The sequence below is a fragment of the Betta splendens genome, chromosome 4 (genome assembly GCF_900634795.4).
Source record: "Betta splendens chromosome 4, fBetSpl5.4, whole genome shotgun sequence".
Taxonomy (NCBI): domain Eukaryota; kingdom Metazoa; phylum Chordata; class Actinopteri; order Anabantiformes; family Osphronemidae; genus Betta; species Betta splendens.
In genome coordinates this window covers 2,925,491-2,944,234 of record NC_040884.2, presented here as the reverse complement: position 1 = coordinate 2,944,234, position 18,744 = coordinate 2,925,491, and the positions used below count along the sequence as shown (strand labels likewise).

The 18,744-nt window shown below is 48.1% G+C and overlaps 2 protein-coding genes across 4 annotated transcripts; both read right to left on the bottom strand.

The window, feature by feature from the left end:
- Positions 1-990: 990 nt before the first annotated feature.
- Positions 991-4,002, bottom strand: LOC114853179 (complement factor H-like). Of its 2 annotated transcripts, XM_029146227.3 has the most exons (10): positions 3,831-4,002; positions 3,463-3,568; positions 3,070-3,146; positions 2,824-3,006; positions 2,553-2,735; positions 2,266-2,460; positions 1,998-2,171; positions 1,713-1,886; positions 1,411-1,590; positions 991-1,236 (listed from the first exon to the last, which is right to left on the bottom strand). In XM_029146227.3, the coding sequence occupies exons 1-10, from the start codon at positions 3,895-3,897 to the stop codon at positions 1,052-1,054; spliced, it is 1,524 nt and encodes a 507-aa protein (XP_029002060.1). In that variant the 5' UTR covers positions 3,898-4,002; the 3' UTR covers positions 991-1,051. The 2 variants fall into 2 exon arrangements, with proteins under 2 accessions (XP_029002060.1, XP_055364106.1); XM_055508131.1 differs by lacking the exons at positions 3,070-3,146; positions 3,463-3,568 and having other exon boundaries at positions 3,831-4,000.
- A 294-nt stretch (positions 4,003-4,296) lies between these two features.
- On the bottom strand, positions 4,297-18,512 carry aspm (assembly factor for spindle microtubules). Of its 2 annotated transcripts, none has more exons than XM_029146222.3 (26): positions 18,094-18,512; positions 17,547-17,690; positions 15,924-17,421; positions 15,747-15,842; positions 15,533-15,610; positions 15,309-15,458; positions 14,987-15,223; positions 14,831-14,898; positions 14,614-14,755; positions 14,153-14,283; positions 13,663-13,838; positions 13,233-13,378; positions 13,063-13,148; positions 12,770-12,982; positions 12,386-12,590; positions 12,149-12,297; positions 11,871-11,999; positions 11,219-11,413; positions 7,157-11,122; positions 6,913-7,062; positions 6,641-6,832; positions 6,328-6,520; positions 5,896-6,050; positions 5,175-5,351; positions 4,915-5,087; positions 4,297-4,831 (listed from the first exon to the last, which is right to left on the bottom strand). In XM_029146222.3, exons 1-26 carry the CDS (start codon positions 18,367-18,369, stop codon positions 4,729-4,731), a joined length of 9,228 nt encoding a protein of 3,075 aa, XP_029002055.1. In that variant the 5' UTR covers positions 18,370-18,512; the 3' UTR covers positions 4,297-4,728. The 2 variants fall into 2 exon arrangements, with proteins under 2 accessions (XP_029002055.1, XP_029002056.1); XM_029146223.3 differs by having other exon boundaries at positions 15,309-15,455.
- Positions 18,513-18,744: the final 232 nt, after the last annotated feature.

Sequence of the window (18,744 nt, the reverse complement as noted above, 5' to 3'; positions counted from 1 at the left end):
ATTTTGCTGAATATTTACTGGACTCCAGCCTGGTTTTAGCCATAAAGTGTCAATCAAAGCGAATGTCTGATCTCTGAATTCCAATTTAAAAAAAATATTAACACAAAGAATTTTTAACTATTTCAACTTTATATTGAAACATTTGTATTAAGTAACAGGAAATGCAAGGTTTTTACATGATGTTTGAAAATGGGCCCAAGTATTTATCCCTGTCTCACATTAAGTGTCTCCTGTTTATTCATCACAAGGATACTATAAAGATGAAATCCTGTCTTTTGACTCTAACAATAAATACAAGCCCAGTGAAGATCGACCATCGAGATGCATGAAAACAGGACAGAGAGTCGACTGGAGCCCCACACCTGGATGTGAACGTAGGCTCAAACCCACTGATGCACTTCATCTGTTCACTCTCCCTGATTATCCTCCATCACAGTCTGTTTGCTGCGGCCACAGACAGAGACGAGGCCACGCTGCAGCCGTCGTCCACTCAGCGAGAAGGTGATGGCTGCCGCCTCCCGTCTCCCCAGGAGCTGCACGTCTCCAGGACCCGAGACGGGCGGCCAGGACTGTGGCCGAACCCTCCCACCCAGGACATCAGCCCCTCCCCTCTGGCAAGAGGCTCCGGTCTATCAGGACCAGGACCTCACGCCACAAAAACATTCTGTTTCATCCCAACTGCAGTCAGTGTATTGAAAAGTGCCCCAAATTCCTCGTTCTGTAAAGTGCGCTCTACAGGACCTGGCAATAAAGCTTTTCAGATTCTGATTATTGATTACTGCTACAGATTAATTACTTAATTCATATGTTTTATTCCCATTAACTGCAGTGATAAAATTAGCTCTATCTAATTACTGATTATTTTTGATTAAGATGGGCTCACTGACCGTCAGGCTGCAGCAGCAGACGTATCATATGCCTCATTGTCGTCATAGCACTGTGATCATTTCACATTTTAGAAAACGCTTCAGAATAAAACAGAGATGAAGATGATATTGTACGTTTTATTAAAATGATCAGCATCTCTGAGTGCGTCCTGCTGATGAAGGTCCTAGGAGCAGCTGGGCAGGAAGACCTCACCACTGCTACACCTCTGGCTCATGGCCACCCTTCCAGACGGACTTCCTCTGGCACACTTGAACGCCAGGATTTCATCATGAATGAAGAATGGTTTGTCGTTGGTTTGTAAAGTTATGTTATGTTGCCTGAATATGTCCTCATTTACAATACAGGGCTCTGCAACAGAGAATAAAGTGAGCGTGACAAATGTATGGATTTTACATTTCTGGCAGCAACATTTTATCCCATTATTTTAAAAACAAATAAATAAAATAGATTCTGGAGCATTTTTTAACCGGATCACATTTTTAAAACATGTGATGTTAATTGAAGGGCGATGTAAAGACTCACTGAGGCATCTCATGTGTCCGGTCCATTCACCATCTACACAGGTTCTGTACGGTTCTCCCTCCATGGTGTAGTACGTCTGACACATGTACTCAACCTGCTCACAGTGTTTGTATTGGCTTCTCATGGTGTATCTGACGTCTCCATCTGGTAGAGGTGGTGGGGACCCACAGTCTGTAGGCTCTAAACGGAAACAAACCAGCAGTGGAAGTCATCCACATCCAATTTACTGGATTTATTTGCAATAAAGAATAAGCTGTTTTGTAGGAATGCTGCTGAGGTTTGCTGGGAGCAAAACGTCTTACCTGAACCGTTTCGAAACCCAAACCAACCGTCTTCGCTACAGGTCAGAGAGAACTGCCCCCTGCCCGCACTGCAGACGTAGTGGATCTGCTCGTTGTAGCCGTACTCAGCTTTGGAATTCTGAATGACTGCGTCTGGGTCAGTACGTAACAGACATGTTCCTGTGTTGGGGATTTCTGAAAAACAGCACTCATTTGTATACTATTATCTCTGTGTGATTATTTACACTATAGGTCTGTATATTATAAATATTTTGACTGTAGCTCAGGACAGATTAAAGAATGTACCTTCACAGAGTGGATCTGGTCTCCATCCACCTCTGGTGCATGTGGCCCTGGTGACGCCATGTGGTTTCTGGTAGCCCGACTCACAATAATAATCTACCATGTCGTGAATTACTGCTCTTCTCCACATGTCATACCATTGTCTCACGTGTGGAGCTTGTTTGAGACATATAACCTCTGGAGAAAGACAGAACTTTGTTTTAATCTCCATAAACACTGATAATTACATACTGTGACCTCCCATCTGTGTGAAGCACATGGATGTTTGTACCTCGGCAAACTGGTTGTATTTCCCACTCTCCATCTTTTTTACATAAGACGTCTGCTGTTTCAACCTGACGGTCAGTGATCCCGTACCTGTCTCCACACCTCACTGTTACACTGTCACCAGGTAGAAACAGATTTGTGTACTCAGGTGTATAACTGGTTCCCTCGAGTGGTGGTAATTTCAGTTTACATTTAATTGCTGCAGTTAATAGGAATAAAAACACATGAATTAGTTAGTTAATCTGTAGCAGTAATCAATGAACAGAAGTGCATCAGTGGGTTTGAGCCTACGTTCACATCCAGGTGTGGGGCTCCAGTCGACTCTCTGTCCTGTTTTCATGCATCTCGATGGTCGATCTTCACTGGGCTTGTATTTATCATTACATTCAAAAGGCAGGACTTCATCTTCATAGTATTTTTGTTTATTTTCACTCACAAAACCATTTGGAATCATAGGTACTTTACACTTCACAGCTGTTTAAGAAAGTGACAACAACCGTGAACACATTTCCAACATTTGTTGATGAAAAGGCACAAAGAACCAGCAGACCCCCGTCTCTACCTGTGCATGTTGGGGGTTGGCCGCTCCATTGTCCAGTCTCATCACAGTAAACCTCCTCTGGCCCTTCCAGGATTTCTCTGCTGGACTTGCAGCTAAAGCGAACCACATTTCCAAAGGTGGCTTCGTCTGTGTCCCCGAACACCTGAACATTGTTTCCTACAGGAATCGGCGGGCACTGGGATGCTGGAAGGAGAAACACGATGAACAGTGTGTGTGTGTGTGTGTGCGTGTGGCATCGCTCCCCACCTTCACAGACAGGAACAACAGCATCCCAGCCATCTGCCATGCAGGTCCGGAAGTTTCTCCGGCTCATCATTTGATACCTGAGCACGATATGACACAAAGTCAATGTACAGTAACAGGACCCACTTTCATTTTCATCATAGTTTTCAGAGTTGAGGATTTCAACTATATAATTTACCCAAAGGTACGTTGGCTTTGCTGTGATAAAGATCAATAGACAACTTGTCCGGACACTGAAACACAATTTCTGGAAGAATAAGACCAAATCTGGCAACATAGGACTTGGCATGATGCCAAAGTCCCTAACCCTCATTAGAAGAAGGCAGATTTGTGCGGACTGGACCAGTGAGTTAATGCCGGTGACTGCAGACTGTGATTATATGATGAAATCCATACCCTTTGTGACAGGTGTACACAACTTTTGACCCAAAGACAAAGTCATCTCCCTGCTCCAGCCGGAAATCTGCAAACTGCGCATCACCAGGATGACCACACCGTATGGCTGAAATTTTAAAGATTAAAAAATTTATAAATACATCATGACACACAACCTTTTTTGAAGGTTAAACTTGTATTATTTTATTATTTATTCTTATCTTTTATTTTATTGAGAATTACTTTTTTCTGCAATATTAAATAGAAAACTCAGAAATCAGACATTTGCTTTAATTGATAGTCAGCATTTTAATGTCGGCTTGTGAGTCTAGTATTCAGTAAAACTAATTGTAGCTACAAAAACACTGGACTTGTTGAATTAGTCTTACCACCCTGTTGCAAAGACTCATCCACATTCATCCACAGGATAAAAAGCCAAACATTAAAGAGCCTCATGGTGAAGGTCCAGGAGCTGGAGCATGTAGGAAAACACCTCCAAGCACAGCAGCTGCAGCTGAGTGAGTGATCAGTCTGAAGGCTGTGTCCTACGACCCTCCTTTATCTCTACCTCACACACACACACACACACACACACACACCAGATAACTGACCTAAATACTGGAATATTGATCCATTAGCCCCAATTTAAATGAGCAGTTTGTTTGATGTTTAAAAAGGGAAGGACCCCTTGGCCTCCTTAGTTCTTGTAAATCACATTGTTTTCTATTCACCCTTAAGACCACTAGAGTGAGAGGACACACAACCAATGGAGTAGCACAATGCTAATGTCAGCTATGCTGAACATATTATTGCTAAATATCATCTTTAACCCAATCAGGTCTAGTTAACAGCCCATTGGGTTTGACTACATCATAAAACTCAACCACTAAAATTATACTATAGCAAAACAAATAATCTGACTTTTAACTTAACGATCAATACGGAAACCTGTGTGTCATGATAGAATATATTAATTACATTGGTCAAGATTTATTCAGTGCATTCATCCAGTTTGTGAAATAAATTGTCAAAAGCAGATTAATACAATGTTGTCAACAACACACACCCTCAACTCAAGTTCAACGTAGTGAATATCCCATCAGATTGGCAGCCACAGCCCTGATGGACTGGGAGTGATGGACACCAGCAGTCTTATGAATCCAGTCCAGGAAAGCAAGGTGTACACAAAACAACAGTGTTTAAGCAACAAACCCATTTTAATATTTACACAGGAATGCATTATTAAAAACTGCAAAAAGTACAAGAAGAATAAAATACAAAGTCTATTTACAACATGATGGACAGTGTGTCTGCCACCATTTGAATTGCTCCAAGTGGGTCTACAATATCTTTCAGTTTGTCTTTTCCTAGAACCCAGTCTGGTGCAAATCTGAAAAACAACAACAGCAAGTTATTGCTTGTGTAAACATACCGAGTACTTCCTGTGTGTGAGCTACAGGCACAAACACATACTTTGGAGCAGGGCGAGGTTTGCGCGGCGTCACTGGTACGAAGTAGCTCCCGTTCAGCGACGCGTTCATCTTCTGTCTGACCACAGTTCGTTCGGCATCCATCTTGTGCTTCCGAGCAGTGAGGCGGTAAATGCTGCGTATTCTGTCCAGAGCCTTTGGCATCTTCATAACCTCCTGAGGGAAATAAAGTTGGATTTGGAAAGGTTTACATTCATGCGCGAGTACTTCCGGTGGCATGAACATGTCTGAAGCGTCACCGACCGCAGCGCGGTGCTTGTCCTGCAGCAGCAGAGCCAGCAGAAAGCAGGCTTTGGTGAAGATGCTGCCCCCCCGCTCGGCCACTTTGTCGCCCGCCTTCTCTCTGTACCTCTGCAGCAGCTCCAGCAGCGTCTCTACAGAGTTCTCCACTGAATACACAGCCTCAATCGTTTTGTGGTACTGAAGGAAGGAACAAATGAGGAAGAAATATGGGATGAAAATCAATACACTCGAACCTGACCAGTTATCAGCTTTCCTTCAGATCGGTGCTACAGCGCCCCCTCTGCCCGACACATTTATTCCACTCTGCCTGTTATTGTAATCCGAGTAATTGTACACATGTCTCTGTTTGCTTTAGTATTTAAAACGTTTTTATTAACAAAGTACTTCATTGGTGTATGTTTGTGTGTCTGGAATTGTGTTTGTCTCCCTATTAATAAAACCTGCAGACTTTGCAGGACGACGCAACATGAGATGAAATGTAAACAAACAATTGGGAAGAGAAACTCACTAAAGTAAAAACTATGATGTATTTTGCAGAAGAGAAATCGCTGCTGCAACAGAAGCGTTCCCGCATGAAGTGAAAGACGGGGAGGAAACGCTCTGACCATCTGTGTGTGTGTGTGTGTGTGTGTGTGTGTGTGTGTGTGTGTGTGTGTGTTAGCGGGGGCAGACAGTGGGACTGTGTCGTGGGTTCAGCGGCATGCAGGACGAACACCGATACCTTTGACAGGTTGAGGAGGATCTGGATGGAGAAGGTGATGACGTCCATGCAGGGAACGCTTCTGTTGCAGCAGCGGATGAGTGTGAAGATGACGTCGGTGGCTCCGCTCTCCACCAGCCGCACGCAGCACTCAGGAGACAGTCTGGTGGCAGCGTCTGTGCAGAGTTTACATTTAGTCTCTAGTCTCTGTTCCTGTTTACATTACAGGAACAGAGACTAGCCTCCTTATGTAAGGTACTCAGATTTGACTTCTTGACTTTGACTTCTTCTGACTTCAGCACATTTCTTATTATAACAGAATCACAGCCACACAAAAGAGGAAGACAAAGAGGAATTCTGAGCAGCGAGTGAAACATGTGCACAACAGAGCAGGATCTATTACACAATTATAACTGCATAGGAGTCAGTTTGAAAGAAACAGGGAATCCTCACCAAGGTTCTTTAGGGCCTCCAGGATGTAGGAGAACTGTTTGTATCTCAGGAGGTAGTCCAGTGCAGACGACGTCTTGTTGCACAGTTTGTCCTCCTCTCGGACGCTGGCGGACACTTGGCGAAAGCGGCGTCTCAGCTTCACCACCTTGGGGTTGTCGTTCAGTCGGCGGGAGCGGTGTCCTCTCCACAGCGCCTGCAGGGCAAACAGCAGCAGTCATAGGAGTTCTTGCTAAGTAGTTTGTGCTAATAGATGCTATAGCCCTAAACTGATTACCGGGAATAAACACACAGAGCACAGGTGGTGCTGCAGTACCTGAGCTTTGACAATTCCCTGCTGAATCCTCTCCTGACGCCTCAGATGAAGGAATCTGCGAGCGGCCTGCTGGATGACGGACGCGGCCTTGTGGCGACAGGCTAACCAGCGCCTCACGGCTCTCTGGACCTTCACCACCCTCCTCCTGTCCTCCTGATAGCATCTCCTCTGCTGCTTCGCTCTAAACCATCGCTAAAACCACATGAGATTGGTTTACAGTCATGCATTCATCAGCAGTTGGCTTAAGGAGCAGTCAGAGTGTAAACCTGCACCTGTATGGTGACAACAGAGTGGATTTGTCTTTTAGCCGACTCCAGAGCCCAGTGCGCTCTCAGAGCTCGTTGAATCTTTATGGCATTGAGATGATGGAAGGCCGCTGAGGTAAAATGGAGCCTCCTCTCTGCCCTGGCTGCCTCCAGAGCCTGAAACGGGGCATGCAAAGATGTGTCAGGGCCTGTTCCTCACACACTTTAGGCTGCTTAATGGTTAGGAATAGAAAACGAGGAGGACTTATACCTGTCTTCTTCCCATCCAGGCTCGACAGTGAGCCTGAAGAGTGACGACAGCCCGACGCAGCCGGGTGTAGTCCTTCCTCTGTGCTGCGCCGAGCTGCTCCGCACGGACCCTCCGCTGCAGCGTCACAGCTGCCTCCCGTTTGTTGAGGAAGATGCGCCTCTGCACGGAGCATCTCCACCACGACTGGATCGCAACCGCAGCCTGCTCGCGTCTTCTCGCGTCCCTCCTGAGTCGCCAGCCTCTACACGCGGCCTGTAGGACGGCGGCGGAGCGCTTGATTCGCAGGAACGTCTGCCTCTCTCGTCTTTGGAGAACGCAGGAGCGATAGCGTCTCTGGATGACGACGGCGGACAGCCGCATGGCCCAGTACCGGACCTCCACCCGGTGCTTTCTGAAGGCAGCCTGGATCACGGTGGCAGCCTGGTGCCGACAGGCAACCTCCCTCCTGACCTGCCGGCCTCTGCACGCTGCCTGAAGGACCACCGTGCTCCTGCGCAGCTCCAGGTACCGGCCTCTCTCTGCTTTAGCTGCTACAGTGGCACGGTATTTCTGCTGGATGGCAACGACGCACCATTTTAGTTTAAGATACTGCTCGTGTTGGGAGTGGGCTCTGTACGCTCTCTGGATAACTCTGGCAGCTCGATGACTGTGCTTAAGGACTCTCCTGGACTCCATCCCACGGAAGGCAGCCTGCAGAGAAACAGCAGCTTTTCTGACCTCTTGATAACGTTGTAGCTCCAGGTTCATCTGTCGCTGGGCTCTGAACCGGTGCTGTAGCACACAGGCTGCCCAGCGCCGTCTCCTGAAGGACAACTGCTCTTTATGCCTCCTGTAGTTCGCCTGAATGACTGCAGCTGCTCTGTGCATCTCAGCAACGCTGGCCCGCACACGATGACCTCTGAACGCTGCCTGGAGAACCACAGCGGAACGTTTCTGTCTGAGGAAGTGTTCTCTTTCTCGCCTCTGGAGAACGAGGCTCCTATAGGACCTCTGGATGATAATGGCGGCCAGTCGCATAGCCTGGAACTTGACCTCCTCTCTGTGCTTTCTGAAGGCAGACTGGATGACGGTGGCAGCTCGGTGTTGGTGACCCGCGTCTCTCCTGACCTTCCACCCTCTGAACGCTGCCTGAAGGACCACAGCAGCTCTGCGCATGTCTTGGTATTTCTGCATCTGCTGCTTAGCTGCAGCAGAAGCACGATACCTCCGCTGGATGTTGAGGATGGATGCTTTTAATGCCACATATCCCCTGCGCTCACAGTGCGCTCTGTAAGCTCTCTGTAGAACCACGGCAGCTCGGTGGCTTTGGTGGACGCTCCTCCTGGATCTCATTCCCCGACACGCAGCCTGTAACACAACAGCAGCTTTTCTGACCTCTTGATAACGTTGTAGCTCCAGGTTCATCTGTCGCTGGGCTCTGAACCGGTGCTGTAGCACACAGGCTGCCCAGCGCCGTCTCCTGAAGGACAACTGCTCTTTATGCCTCCTGTAGTTCGCCTGAATGACTGCAGCTGCTCTGTGCATCTCAGCAACGCTGGCCCGCACACGATGACCTCTGAACGCTGCCTGGAGAACCACAGCGGAACGTCTCTGTCTGAGGAAGTGTTCTCTTTCTCGCCTCTGGAGAACGAGGCTCCTATAGGACCTCTGGATGATAATGGCGGCCAGTCGCATAGCCTGGAACTTGACCTCCTCTCTGTGCTTTCTGAAGGCAGACTGGATGACGGTGGCGGCCTGGTGTTGGTGACCCGCGTCTCTCCTGACCTTCCACCCTCTGAACGCTGCCTGAAGGACCACAGCAGCTCTGCGCGTGTTCTGGTGTCGCCTCCTTTGTTCCTTCGCTGCTGCGTTAGCTCGCCACCTCAGCTGGAGCGTGAGAACAGCAGATTTCAGGGTCAGGTACTGCCTCCGCTCAGAGTGGGCCTTGTAAGCTCGTTGGATGACGGAGGCGGCCTGATGCTTCTGTTTGAGGATGTGCCTGGATCTCTTTCCACGGAACGCAGCCTGTAAGACAACAGCTGCACCTCTTTTGGCTTTGAGCGCGGACATCTCTGCTCTCATGGCGTTGGTGGCTCTGTAGCGGCGCTGTAGCACCACAGCCGCCCAGCGGAGCCTCTTGTAATACGTTCTCTGTCTGTATGTTCGGAAATGAGCCTGAACGGTTAGAGCTGCTACATGCTGGACACGCAGCTGCTTTCTGACCTTGTGTGCTCTGAACGCGGCTTGCAGACAAACCACTGCCTTGCGCTTCCACCGGTAGTCCAGACGTGCTTTCCTGCCCAGGATCACGGCTCTGCACCTCTGCTGACACACCAAAGCTGCTTTTCTCACAGCTAGGAACCTGCTTCTGTCTGTGTAGGTGCGGAACACCCGCTGAATCACGGTCGCAGCTCGGTGCATCTGCATGATCGTCCTCCTGGCTCTGTGACCACGGTACGCGGCCTGAAGCGTCACCGCAGCAGATTTCATTGCTTTGTAACTCTGCAGCTGTTGATCGCGGAGCATTTTGGCTCTGTAGCGCTCCTGGAAAATGACTGCAGCGCATTTGGCAGCAAGGAAAGCCACGCGCGTTCTGTGCATCCTGAACTGAGCTTGGATGGCTCTGGCAGCATCGTGCCTTTTCCTCAGCTCCTCCCTTGCTTTGAACCCGCGGTGCACAGCTTGGATCCTTATGGCGGCCTGCTTTAGTGCTCTGTACTCAGTCTGCTGTGCTCTGCAGAGCACAAGTGCTCGATATCGGCTTTGAATAATGACTGACGCACTCCGCAGAAGAACATACCGTTTCCTGCACAAAACCATCCTGAGTGAAGCCTGGATACGAGTTGCTGCCTGATGCTTTTGCCTGATCTCCGTCCTAACTCTCATGCCTCTGAATCCAGCTTGAAGGGCAACGCAGGCAGCTCTCGTCTGCAGATACGCTCGCCTCATCCCCTTTCCTGCCACATAAGCTCTGTACTGGCGCTGTAGGACTATGGCTGCCGCCTTCCTTGACCTGTACTCTGCCTGTGCCTTGTGCCGACGGTAGTGAGCTTGGATCACTGCTGCACAGCGATGCTGCTGTTCTAGCCTCTTCCTGGCAGCCTTGCCTCTCCAGTGCGCTTGTACACTGAGCGCTGCCTTTTTGAGCGAGTCATAATCCTTCCTTGTCTTGTGAGCCAGCACCGTGGCCCTGTACTTTTGCTGTATTAACACTGCAGATTTCCTCAGGACGAGGTAGCGACGGTGGGTGAGGTACTTCCTAAAGGCTGCCTGGATCACTGTTGCTGCCTGGTGTCGTTTCATCAGCCACTCTCGAGCCACTTTCCCACGATAGGACGCCTGTATTGTAACAGCGGCTCGTCTCATCCTCACAAACGCTTGCCGGTCCATGTCCCTTTGGATGGAGGCCCGGAACCAGCGCTGTATCGTAAGTGCAGCACGTCTTGTCTTGGCCGCCTGCTTTCTGACAGCACGCCCTCTGAAGGCGCTCTGGATGACGGTGGCTGCACGGTGCTGCAGCTTCAGCGTCTGAAGGCAGCGTCTCTGAACCAGACCCCTGTACCAGGCTTGAAGGAGCACGGCGCTTTTCTGGGCCTTCCTGTACCGATGGACACATCTCTGCATTCTGTACCAGGACTGAATTGTTACAGCTGCAGAGGATCTTGTGGTCATTTTCCTCTTGTACCACTTCTTGAATGTGACTTGTATGACTCTGGCAGCACCATTTGCTCTCTCCATTTTGTGGGCTTTCCATCTCCTGTAGCCTCTCTGTATTTTCACCACTGCTGTTTTGAGGTGGAGGTAGCGCTCCCGATCCAGTCTTGCACGAGCCCGTGCTCGAGAATGTTTCTGAATGACTATGGCCGCCCAGCGAATCCTTCCGTAAGCCTTGGCCGCCACCCTCATCCGCCATTGTGCTTGGACGACTATGGTGTAGTACCGGAGGCGCTGATATGCCCTCAGGTCTGAGAACCCCCTCCAACGGGCCTATATGGACCAGATATGAAGTTAATTCAAAGAACACACAAGCAACAGCTAATAAACATGAAGCATGTTAACATGCTCCACAGCTTTCAGTCTGACCTGGATCACAGTTGCTGCTTTATGCTGCAGAGCAACACACTGGGCTTCTCTTTGTAACCTCAACCTGTTGCGGGCAGCAGAACCTCGCCAGACTGCCTGTATGACCACGGCAGCTCGATTCCGCCTCTGGGTTCTGCGCTTCAAAAGAAAACTCCTCACAAGTGCTTGGATTTTCATAGCAGCCATGTTCCGCTCCTGCATAAAAAACAAAACGACAAGTCTCTTATCAAGTATTTTCTGTTTTGCCTTGAATTTATAGTTTTTCTGTTCTGATAATGCAGATCCAGCAGTTTTGTTTAGTGTCTATGAATTTAATGTTTAGTCAGTACTGTTGTATTTTTTTTTTTTATTATTTACTCAATGGAGGAAAATTAAATTGAACATTACATAGTAATTTATGCAAATATTTTATTTCAGTGAGACATTAAAAAATACATAAATAAATAACAAGTCCACAATGTAACCACATGATCCAAAATATTCATCTCTGTTATTGTGGCAAAGACATAGTAAAAAATTATTACCACAATAAAACCCTAATAAAATAGAAAAGAATGCAGCAGAACTAGAAGAAGAGCGTTGCAGCGTTTTGCACTTTGATACCATCCAGTCATAAAACTTCAAACGTAGATTCCTGATGAGCAAAACCCACCTTGTAGAGCTGCAGATCTTTCTTCAGTCTGTATTTCCTCCAGGCGCCTTGTATGAGCCGCGCTGCTCGCGTTTCGTTCCGCAGGTCAAGTAGACGAGCACACAGGAAGGAGAGGTACGACATCACGACCTGGACACAAAGGAGATGAGGAATAAAAACAGAGCTGCAGCCATCAACCAAACCAATACATGGATAAGATTACAATTATCAAACCAGTTTGCATTTAAAATTTAAAACAGAGGTTTCCTGGAGCAAATCAGACACCTTCCGTCTCTCACCTTCTCGTTGGGGATGGTGTTGGACATGTCAGCCGGGTTGATCATGGCAGGAACCCCGCCCAGGAAGGACACAGCGGTGTTGACCAGCCTGAGGTTGTTTTTCTCATTTTCCAGCAGTTGTTTAAATTGCACAGATGGAGAGTCAGGGCCTGTCCATAACACAGCACAGATGACATCATCATGAATTTGTTTGTACCTCCGGGACTTGCTTAACCTTCTTTTAAAGCTGCGACTTACCGTTCAGGCCCGTCGGAGAGAGGTCGAAGGAGCTGTCTGAGTCGCTGGCGGAGCAGTTGAGCTCCAGGCGGCCCCTCGTTGAGCACTCCACAGTCTGCGTGGTGCTGGCACTGATGGCCTCCTCTGGCAGGAGGCTGGGGTGGTAGTGGTGGATCAGGTAGCAGAGGACGCGGCCGTCAGAGAAGGCCACCGTGAAGTTCTCCACCTGCATCCACAGACAATGAGTTCATCTTTGAACTCTCTTCTCTACAACACTTCAAGAAGACTGGACTTGTGACCGATGGTTAGTTACAGCTACAAAATGTGCTGAACAACCACACCAGTCTCTACTGTGAGGTCAGATCAGAAGAAAAAAAACAATGAGCACTGTAAAATGAAACCCACCTTCAGGTTGTAGAAGTCGCACACAGAACGGACCCAGTCCATCAGCAGGGTGATCTTGGTGCTGCTGTGTTCGTATGGCGACCAGTTCTGCACTGGACTTGGCTGAAGGCCCCGATCGGCCCTTAGGGACACAAGCCTCCGTTTGGTCTTTAACGTTCTCTTCAGGAAGCAAATCTCTTCCCACAGTTGGTCCTTCTCCAAAATCACCTCCACCTTAAGAGACGACGTCATATTTAAATTAGCACTTCAATCACACAACGGTAAACAGAACTGTGAGGGAAATGGATACACACATGAAAAGCAAAGATGATTTTCCACAGGAGGCTCAGCGTCTTTTCTCTGTGTCCATCCACAACATCTCTGGAATCAATAGTGGAGCCTAGAAACCAAAGCAATGTGTTAAAAAGGACACGAAGAGAAACACTTTCCGGTTGAGCAGTTTGTGCGGAACAATCATAATTACCGTGTTCATCCTTCAGATCGACTCCTTTGCTTCTGAGCACCTGCAGAGCGACGTCGACGTTGTGGACTTTCTGCAGGCGGCTGATGGCAGGTAGACGCAGCTTTGATGACAACTTCCAATCCTGAACGAGGAGCTCCATCACACGGCTGCAAAGAAACCACAAAAACTATATATAGTCATCTAGGTTTTCATTCCTGCAAGTCAAACACTTCAGTGTGGCCAATTAGTCTATGCTTAAACATCTACTAACAAAGAACAACTTTGTTATAATTTAGAAGACAAAGAATGTTTTTTTTAACAACATACAAACAGTGAGGAAACCCTTTATCTGAATCTGCTGAACAGTGCTTAACACTAAATTCTTTCGCTTGGTGAGGACACTGAGCCTGACCTCAGAAGAGCTGATATCCCAAAACGATGCCTCACTCACACTAGTCGGATGCCGCATTTCAAGTCCACTGCCAGGTTCTTCACAGCAAAGCTGAACTCGTCCAGGGGCGTCTGAACGTGGGAGACGGGCAACCCGAGGTAGCCGAGGTGCCGCGGGAGGATCCCCTCTCCGCTTAGGAAGTCCCTGGAGAAGGCCAGGAGCAGGTCTTTGCTCGTCTGTAACGAATCGAGACACAGCGTGGCAGACGTTAATGTGAAGCTCTAATGAGAGGAAACCTGATTAAACTATGAGAAGGATTCTATTCTGCGAACAGAAGGATCAATCAAGGAAATAAGAGCAAGGAAGGTGAGGATTTTAGTTACTAATGGTTTTAAAGTTTGTACCGGTTCACTCCCTCACTGGTCCTAGTTGGACTAGTTCTGGTGCAACAACTGTTTTTTACTCTGACCCCAGCTGATTCTCAAACAATGACTAATGTAGGTGTAAGAAAGTAAAAACCCAAAGACAACGTGAGTAAGATCTGTCCCACCTTGAACTCTGCATCCACACAAAACAGACAGGGGTCGTGTTCGATCAGCCGGGACTCTTTGGCCTTGTCCAGGAAACACACCAGCAGCAGCAGCTTCTTCAGTGTGAAGCGAGACAGCGCCTCCTCGTGGCCTAGCAGAGAAACACACGTTAACCCAACTCCGAAAGTGTAGACCAACAACACGCAACGACACTAAACACATTTGATTTGTTAAACCACAGATGGAATCCTATTACATGTCAGTAAAACCACTCTAAGGGTTTGGTTTAAAGTCTACTGTCAATAAAACAAACACATATAAAAAACCTTTTATAGCAATTCATTGTATGTGAAGTATGTCTTAATCAAAGTAACATGCTGACTAATAGAATACATTATAAACTGCTCTCATTCCAAATTCCTGTTCATCACGTTGGTCAAGGTCAACTGGACTTTAATGTTACGTTTATGCCTCAGATTACCGTCTCTGTAAAGATGGGGCACTTTGGCGTGTCTGAACGCGGCAGCGATGTCGGGGTTCCACAGCAGCCGCTGGAGGATGAACACGGCCAGGCCGAGGGCATCGCTGTTGCTCTCCAGAGAGATCAACTCCCCGTAGATCGTCTGAGAACAAGCAACACTGCGTTTAGCGTGTGCAGTAGAAGAAAACCCTGTTTATTTTCAGCTGTATTAGAATACCTCCAGCCCAATCCGCAGCCACAGTGGGTTGTAAGACAGCAGCCAGTTGAGGACCTTCTTGCGTTCACCTGAAACACAACGCAAAGTTAATGATGCTCTCTGATCTCATTCTGGGGCCTCACGAGAACCTCAGAGCAGAGGAGAATCCTCATTTACCTATGTCCTTCCAAAGGTGGCGATCTTTCCGTACAAGGAGCCGCTTGGCCTCCACCTCCAGCTCGAGCCTCTGAATAGCCTTCACCATGGCCTCAGAAGTGAAGAGCTGGCAGGCGGATCGACGGAGGCGGTTCAGCTTCCGTCGAGCCGTGTAGGTGCTAAAGGACATCTCCTCCTTCGTGGGAGCTTTAGGGACACTGAAGTGAGCACTGCCCATGGCCAGGGACACGGCATTCACTGCTCAGGAGGAAAACAGAAAGGAAGAGCTTAACACTTTAACTCTACAACACGTTCAGTGAGAGCGACAGGATGTGGACGATACCGTTAGCAACTTCAGTGTTGACTTTGAAGTCGTCGGGTGTCAGGACATAGTTGATCCACCACGTGAAGCCCCTCTCCTGCTTCTCAATCCACCTCTCATCATAAAACATGTTCTGTGCAGCAAACGGCATCGGGTGTCTTGGTATGGCTGCTACAAATCAAGAGATCAGATGAGGTGCATCGAAAAAAGGCCAGTTTATTTTACAGCTTCCTGCTTTCAAATACCCGTTTGAGCAGGTTTAACGAACGTCAGCTTCGACTGTGCCACAGCAACGACCTTGGCTGCCTTCAAAGATGAAGCACCTACCAGAAACATAATTAACCTACATTGTGAATTTTACCACAAATTACATTAGTGCTACAGTCGTCTTTGAAGGTAAACACCGTAACCCTCCGCTATCCCTGGCCAAAGCAGACACCAGCCGCAGGGAGCAATTACCTCGGGAGGTGAGTTTGGAACCCGGCTGCTTTGTGTGGGCTGGAACGGCAGCTCTGCTGCTCTTTAGAGAGGATGTGGTGGTTGAGCGTACAGAGCCTAGAACAACGCATTAGACACACAGAGTTGGAACCAAGTTGATACATTAGCTCCATTAGCTCCAGAATCATATCTGCCCACCTGCTGCTCGGAGCTGCTGCCTCTGTGACACGCTCCTCCTCTCCTGTACTGATCGCCTGGGCTCTGTCTTTACAGACACCACCCTGCTCCTTTTGACCCGGTCGGTTTTCTCAACGCCTCCAACCTTGGCATCTCTTTTGGAAAACTCCTCGCTCTTCCTCTTTTTGCTGTTTGCCACCACTGGAAAGAGGTCTTCCTGAACAGACAGAGGTGCGCAAGCAGTCGGAGCCTGTTCATACCCATTACAGCTGGATGAGCGGTGGCGGTGAGGAGGGGAGGCTGGGTGTGAGGGGGCTGAAGGGTTCAAGGTGGTGGGATCAGGTAGAGCAGGCGGTGGGGAAGTGCACGAGAAAAGGAATGTAGAGGGAGCTGTGGACGGAGGTGAGGTGATGGGGAAGGTGACAGGTGTAGGCGAGCTGCTGAGCCGTGGGGTCGGACTGGAGGATGTAAACTCCAGGACCTGAGAACTGTTATTGCTCCAGGAGCCGGAGGCCTCAGAGTTTCGCCTTTTTGCATCTCCGCTGTCCAGGTCGATAACTGGAAGCCTCGGAGTACGTGGTCCAGACTCCCTCTGCCTGTCTCCGTCCGTCACCTCCAGGGTTTTCTCCAAAAGCCTTCGCCTTGACTTCCTAATTTTCCTTTCGCTTGCGCAGTTTGGCTCAACTGGTGCTTTGCCCTTGACCACTGTGGCCGAGGTAAAAGGAGCCTTTTTGACTCCTTCCACGGCTGTATCGCACTCCGCCACTGAAACAACCTCGCTCACGGAAACCTTTTTGCTCACAAAGAAGGTCAGCCTTGGCTCGTTTGACTCAACCAGCTCCGGGCTGTTGGGTAACGCTTTGAAGACATCGTGATTCCCACTCTTGGATTCCAGCGAGTCGGAAAACTCACAGGCAGAACTAGTGCTCTGGGGGCTGGTGTTAATATGGCACAGATCAGAGTCGATAAGGGCCAGGGCGTCTTTCAAAGAGGGGACTGAGGTCTCGCTTAACAAGCTGTCAAAGTTAGACTCAGACTTTAGAGATGCAGGAGCTGGACTCTCTGACTGAATATGAGGCATGAGTCTCTTGAACCTCTCTGGCGTTCCAATAGGAGACAGAGTCCTGTTAAGAACTTTGGAAAGATCTTTGTTTTCTGCAAAGAAGCCTGGATTGGCAGACGCGCTGCTAGAGTCCATCATCTTTGCAGTTGGATTGAGTAGAACTAGTGGCGAGCTCTTGTGGGTGTGGCTGATGTTCTCCTGGTCTGACATGTCCAGAGATTTCCAAGGATGCTCTCCAGCAGGACTGTGCTTAGTGAGGGACCGCTCTCTCGCAGCTTTGCCGTCATTGAGGGAAGCCAGGGGACTGCGAGGTTTGTCTCGTTTGTACTGCTGCTTTCGGGAGACTTGAAAAGTTTTATTGACTGACATCTTCATGGAAGGTTCAGATTTCTTGCTCCTGGGGGCTGCCACTGTCTCCCCCTCCCTTTTATTTTTAATTGTGTCCCATAAGCTTTTCTGAAACACAACAAACATTTAAAGGAAAAACTATAATAAGCCAATCTCAGCTCTGCAACATAAACATTCTGGGCTCATTATTCCTTCATAATGAACAACTCGGTGACGGATGGACCTACGCGTACCTTTTTCTTTTTGGGGGCTTCTGCTCTCCCCAGCAGCACCGCCTGGTGTTTGAGGACCCCGTTCGCACTGAAGCTGATGAGCTCTCTGATTCCACCTTCATCAGTAGGGGTCCAGGTTATGGTTAAACTGAAGGAGCCCTGAGGCTGCAGAAACAAAGCAACAAGACTCTTAATTGATTCCAGGAGGCATCACACCATTATTTACAAAACAACATCATTAACAGATAATGGCTTAAAAGGTGATGTACAACCCAGGAGAATGACCTCAGTCAGAGAAAAGCCACACACAGAGGTAACATTTAGTTTGACAGGCAGTTGACAGAAGGAAGCAGTTACGATGAAGGTTTTGCCTTTAAATATTTTCTTAAATATTACGAGAGACTGCTCAATTTAAAAAGACGTCTTGTTTCATCTTAGTGATAATGTCTGTTGGTGACTACTGAACAAGATCCTGCTGCACAGCCCACTCACGTTGATGCTATTTCAGTTCAACATTATTGTTTGACTTTATGGTAGTATAAAGTAATTTTACATAAAAGCATCTTACCTGGACATTGAACGTGCGTCGATCCACTGAAAAGCCTTTGCTTGAAGGAACCTTTTCAACAATAACCTCCGCTTCTGAATCTTCTGTTGGGTTTTCAATTCGAAGAACAGCCGACTTCGAGGTGCCCAACTTTACTGTTCCAAGTGATACAAAAGGCGCTTTTGAGAACATAGTCAGGCTTAACACTGGGACATTATTCTCCTTGTTGGCGTCGTCTCTTCTCACTGGACTAAAGCCCAGAAACCCTCTACGGGTTGAAGTTTCTATTTCAGCCATTTTAAAATAACAAATATCTCAACGGTAAGCTACATGCTACGAAAAGCTCCTCGTTGCTAACGTGGACTGATAGCTAACGCATACTGTCGTGATACTAGCCAACTAGCAGACGTTAAAACACGCTTCCTTCAACAACACTGCAGCGTAGTTTGAAATGTGGTCGTGTTGATCAGTCAGCCAATCATAAGCGAGTGATGCCTACGTCACCGCCAATGGAAACCCCGGTATGTTAAACATATGCGAATTATTTCGGATGTGAATATACCAATCAGTGATCGACTACAAGTTTAAATTGTTATAAACCACGCCCACAATCACAGACGCAAGAACTACTTCCATGCTTTACTCTAATGTAAAATTTTCGACATCACTAAA